At 48.7% G+C, this 5,508-nt stretch overlaps 1 protein-coding gene across 1 annotated transcript; it reads right to left on the bottom strand.

Annotated features, from left to right (window-relative positions):
- Positions 1-1,117: 1,117 nt before the first annotated feature.
- Positions 1,118-4,946, bottom strand: LOC146871471 (syncytin-2-like). The gene is made up of 3 exons (XM_085647068.1): positions 4,835-4,946; positions 2,754-3,496; positions 1,118-1,186 (listed from the first exon to the last, which is right to left on the bottom strand). Exons 1-3 carry the CDS (start codon positions 4,944-4,946, stop codon positions 1,118-1,120), a joined length of 924 nt encoding a protein of 307 aa, XP_085503194.1.
- Positions 4,947-5,508: the final 562 nt, after the last annotated feature.

The raw sequence follows: 5,508 nt of genomic DNA, 5'->3' as shown, positions 1-5,508 counted from the left end.
GCTTTAGAGGGAGAGAACCAGGTCAGCAGAGCTGCTTTGGAGCCAAGGGACCAGGTCAGCAGAGCTGCTTTAGAGCAAGAGAACCAGGCCAGCAGAGCAGTGGTAGAGCCATAGAACCGGGTCAGCAGAGCTGCTTTAGAGCCAGAGAACCAGGCCAGCAGAGCTACTCTAGAGCCAGAGAACCAGGTCAGCAGTGCTGCTTTAGAGGGAGAGAACCAGGTCAGCAGAGCTGCTTTGGAGCCAATGGACTAGGTCAGCAGAGCTGCTCTAGAGCCAGAGAACCAGGTCAGCAGAACTGCTTTAGAGCCATAGAACCAGGTCAGCAGAGCTGCTCCAGAGCCAGAGAACAAAGTCAGCAGAGCTACTTTAGAGCCATAGAACCAGGTCAGCAGTGCTGCTCTACAGCGTAAGAACCAGGTCAGCAGAGCTGCTCTAGAGCCAGAGAACCAGGTCAACAGACCTACTGTAGAGCCAGAGAAACAAGGTCAGCAGAGCTTCTTTTGAGGGAGAGAACCAGTTCAGCAGAGCTGCTGTAGAGCCAGAGAAACCAGGCTAGTAGAGCTGTTTTAGAGCAAGAGAACCATGTCAGTAGAGCTGCTCTAGAGGGAGAAAACCAGGTCAGCAGAGCTGCTTTAGAGGGAGAGAACTAAGTCAGCAGAGCTGCTTTAGAGCTGAGAAAGGGAGGTCTTAGATCAAAACCCCAAGGGTGTGGTCACTGGCCCTCAAGAGTGAGAAATACCCTCCGTGGGTGATCGCAGGCACCAACTCGACAGTTACTGAAATGAGGAACAAAGTAGTGAGCTGACGCAGTGGCATTTATTTTGGAGTGGCGTAGTTTATTTAACTAACACAAGCATGCTACATATATGAAACAATGTTCGCGTTGTCTTAGACTAAAACATCAGCAAAAACCTGGCTTCACTCTGCCAGGGAAAAGCATTTGAGCATCACAGCACACACTTTTATGCAATATACTGGCTAAGGATGAATGATAAGATGGATCAGTTAGAGAGAGAGAGAGACGCTTAATGATTAATGACACGATGTATTTAAACCCTAGGAAGGTTTAGATGTTCATGTAAGGCATTCTTTTTGCAGATAATCATTTGAAATACAGCTATGTCTGTGAATAAAGATCTAGGTGGCTAAAACATTTCATGGTGACTACATTTGCTACGGCTAAGACCTTGAAAACATGTTTAAGACAACTTAAATGGAAGCAAAAGCTATTCTAGGAAAGCATAGTGCCCAGAGGCAACCTCAATTTAAGACAACTAATCCTTAAAACTTAATTATTAGAAGCTGAAATGCAAGGGAATGGGTGTGGATCAAAAATGCAGAGCTAAGGAGGATATCTTTAAGAGATAAAGGAAAATCCCCAAAGAGGGGGATGTTCTACCTGAAATAGGCTGTAAAGTCCCAAATCAGATAGGCAGCCGGCTGGAGAACAGGCCTGTGGACAGCACAGAAAAGTTCTACCTTCCAACTGTCGTGTTGGATCTTAAATATCTTGATATGGGGAACCAGGGGTGGACCTGACGTATTTTCTGACGCCTTTGCCAACAGGTGGCTTGACCGCATGTGTTCCAAGATACAGGAAAGGGTCAACCGCATGTGTTCCAAGGCCGTGGGTGGGGTAAGGCGGCCGGGTGGCACAACGGTTGATAGGTCATGCCTGACCGCAACGTATAAACAAAGGAAATGTTGTGATCACGTACATTTCTTACATTTCTTACAGTATGCATGTGACCAACCCCCACAAGGCAGGTGCAGCTTTTCATCAGACATTGCGGTTTATCTTGAGCAAGCTAACTTCCAAAAATAGGGTTTCAGTGATGATAAACAATGTCAACTTGTACCAGCTGAGTTTCTGTCTACGTGGGGGTGTGCAATGGCCTTGTAACGGTGGAAAGTTACTGTGTTTTTCTAGTGGCTTGGGCTTCCTCGTGTTTTCTGGTGCGACTGAAATGCAACTCTGGAAACCCTAGGCCTAGTAACTTCTGAATGTTACATACTGATATCATGGGGTGGTGGCCTTTGGGCCTTGGGCCTCCGATTTGGGCTTATGTACGTTGGGTTCTACAGGTGCTATGGACTTCTATGTGCCTTACTATGCTCAGTGGGAATATGGTAACTTAGCATGCTAGCAGGTTTTGTCAAAGAGCAGAAGCCTGACATCAACACTTTATTCTGTCAGAGGAGGTTAGGGAATGGTATTTAAGGTATTAAATGGTGGCTCGAGACCCTCCATCATCTCCCTCCTCTTGTTCATTCAACATGAACACCTGCCTAAGTGAATATCTGCTGGCAAGTGGTGGTCTCTCGGCTATCGGTGAACTCCATGGGGTGTCGTTGACATAGCATTCAATGTTATCGGGGAGTTGTCCTAGCTGCCTGGCCGCTCCTTCATCAGTCTCGGTACTCCACTGCGTATAGCCTGGGGCTGGCTCCCTGATCAGACACTCATACCGAACAGCATCAGGGGTATTGTTGTATGTATTTCTGGCTGGTGGGAGCGGAGGTGCCGTAGGCACACCATGGCGTGAGGCGATGAGGGGTAACTCTATCATTGGTACTTGTACTCCAGACCCATCCCCGGGAGGCCTATCCATATCTTCATATTTTGGTGTCTGGTAAATCCCTGTGCTAGCGTAATTTATCCCTACAGCCTTTGTGCTCAATTTCCTAATACAATGACTCCCTATCTGAAAGGCGCAACACAGAACCAACATAATTCCAACTATAGGTATCACTAGTTTCAGTATTGCTGTTAGCCAGGATGGCATCCAGTCAAAGTCAAACCAGTTCACTGGGATAATGTCCGCAGGGGCACCTTCTTCGTCGATCATCTTCTTTCCCAAGTTCGACAACTCCTCAATGGCCCTTGCAATTGATCCGTTGTCCTCGTCGTTTCCTGGTATGAACGTGCAGCATGACTTCCCTATTTTGTGGCACAGACCACCCTCTTTGGCGGTCAGCATGTCCAGGTAGTAGCGGTGCTCCAAGACCATCTGTCTGAGGGGACGTAGCTCTTCCCTAATTGCATTGAGCCCATCCCTAGTACTGTTGATGGCCTTCATGACCTCATACCGGGTGACTTCCAGCCAGCGGGCATTCGCCTTTGTTTGAAATAAGGGAAATGCTCCTCCAAAGAATAGTTGGGCGTCGTTGAAGAGGCGGAATTCTTGGGGAATGTTACGATGTGTCTCTGTTGCGAAATATTCAGCTGATCTCCTGTGGCGGTGCAGGAATGTAACATCCCCTGTCATTGGATGTGACAGTATGTGGGAGACGTTCGATGCTGGTACCACCAGATGTATCTCGTGCAGAGTTACCAATGAACACAGTCCGAGCCATTGAGGAGGAAGTTGAAAGTACAGGTGTTCACCGCAGGCCCAATAGTAGTCCATCAGGGTGGAGGTGCCGTACTGCATATCGAAATTGAATATTGTAGAGTTACAGTCTGTGTTACGCCCAACAGAGACGGAGCCATTGCCTATGAAGCAAAGAGAAGGATTTTTAAGTTTAAATGCCTTTTTATGTTTGTACAGTCCGTCCCCACCCCAGGTGTATCTGCTCCCTGCCTCCTTCCAAATTTGTGCACAGTCATCTTCTACATCCCAATCAATATTTTCCTCCCACTCTGTTTCGCCCGACCATGGGGGGCCCAGGGATGCTGCTTTACAGTATATGTTGGTAGGATCCTCCCACTTATGGTTGTAATATACTCGGGCTAGTACTGCCAGGAGCGTTCTGTTCTGGCATGGACAGTCTGGGCCAGGGAAATTCCCCGGGTGGGAGTGGTGATGGAGGTGTGGTAGTGTGTCACAGTCCGCATAGGGTGTTGAAATTGACATGTAGCGTGCTTGCCTATACAGCTCTGCTCGCCGATCCATATTGGGTCTATTTCTCTTGATCTTTGCTTGTATCATCCGCTCTATGTCCCCTTTGTCAGAAGTGACCCTAAATATCACATTGTTGTTGTCCCATTCCGATATGTTTACAATTCCAACCCATATTTCAGCCCCTCCTACTAGCTGCACTAACCCCTCAATGCGGCAAAGGTAAAGGTGTAGCAAGCACATCACTGTTTGTGGTGGGACCTCTTTAGGGAAAACTAGTCTGTCTGCACCAACTGCGTGGGGGACATATGAACACACATAGCAGGACTCGTTTGACATTCTTTTCCCTATGGCTGTCATGTCCCGGTACCATGAATTTTCTTCCAGGGAGGAGTGGACTGAATGTTCTCTTATGGATTGGGGTAGGCTGAGCATAGGCCCGAGGCCTTCCTGTATTGTCACGAGGTGTTGGAACGTTTTAAATGGCATTCCCTTAGGCTTGTGTCTCGGGTCGATAGGGAGACCATGGATGACCCGGTGTTTTGTGGCTCTCCCTATATATGGGGAGATGGGGGCGAATCTGCGGGCTCTGTGACAGCGTGACGGGTGTCCATGGGCTACTCGTTTTTCCGTCAGATTGGCAGTCTTATCCCCAGTGTTCCCTTTGTCGTCTTGTACTACCATTGGGGGCTCGGGAGGTGAAGTGGTGTGTACGTTACTGGCTCTAGAGGCTGGGAGTTCAGGGCCTGTCGTGTGGTGTGGGGCTGTGTCTTTGTTTCTGGAGAATCCTATGCTATGTGTCGTGATATCTGTGTTCTGTGTGACCGCTGGTGCAGTTGCTGGTGTTGTAGGTAACATGGCATCAGTGGGTGCTCCTGTACCACTATTGCTCACAGCATGATAGCTCCTTACAGCAAGGAAAAAGATATACCAATTAAATGTAGCTAGCGCCACTCCAATGATAATACAAAACAGTACAATAGACAGTATACATATCTTTGCTTCGCGGCCACTGTATTCGTGGATCAGCACGTGAGTGTCCTCATCCTCTTCCTCCACAGTGGAGGGACAGCCGCTATCTTCGTTCAGGGGGACGCTGGCCATTTCTATTTCCTCAGTTAGTCCATTGTCTATTGTGGCGGCGGGGCAGGGTCGAGCCGGACGTCTTTCCTGTGGATCCATGCCTTGCGCTCCGCTATCCGGACAGCCGTTGGGGATGAATCTATTACTCTGAAAGGTCCTTCAAATTTGGGATCCTTCCAGCGCCGGACGTGCTTTAGGATAAAGATCAAAGTTCCAGGACGTATTGGTGGGAGCTCCGGATCGGTGGGGCCCTTCTCCTTCCTCTTGGATACCTGTACAGAAAGGAACTGCGCTGCGCGGGTTAGTGAGCACAAGAATTCGTAAAGCTCAGCTTTAACAATCTCAGAAGATGACTCGCTATCCGTTTTGGGCCTTGTGGGAGGGACAGTTACATTGATGGATCGTCCGGTGACAAGTTGGTGGGGCGTGAGGTGGTGATCCGAACTTGGGGAGTTTCTTAGTGAGAAGAGGGCAAGTGGGAGGCAGTAGAGCCACTTTTTACCGATGGTGGCGCTGATTTTGCTTATTTTGTTCTTGAGTAGGCCGTTAAGGCGCTCACAAATGCCGTTGCTTTGGGGGTGGT

The sequence above is a fragment of the Triturus cristatus genome, chromosome 1_1 (assembly GCF_964204655.1).
Source record: "Triturus cristatus chromosome 1_1, aTriCri1.1, whole genome shotgun sequence".
In the NCBI taxonomy this organism is placed as follows: domain Eukaryota; kingdom Metazoa; phylum Chordata; class Amphibia; order Caudata; family Salamandridae; genus Triturus; species Triturus cristatus.
The sequence above is the reverse complement of the archived record's forward strand: the minus strand, read 5'-3'. Positions and strand labels throughout refer to the sequence as shown.

Bases quoted from the DNA above. Each gene is read 5' to 3' on its own strand.
- LOC146871471 (XM_085647068.1), bottom strand. From the start codon at position 4,946: ATGGCCAGCGTCCCCCTGAACGAAGATAGCGGCTGTCCCTCCACTGTG. The intron at 3,497-4,834 runs GTATACTGTCTA...TTTGCTTCATAG, and splicing joins TGGCCGCGAAGCAAAGATAT to GCAATGGCTCCGTCTCTGTT. The intron at 1,187-2,753 runs GTGATACCTATA...CATGTTTTCAAG, and splicing joins TAACAGCAATACTGAAACTA to GTCTTAGCCGTAGCAAATGT.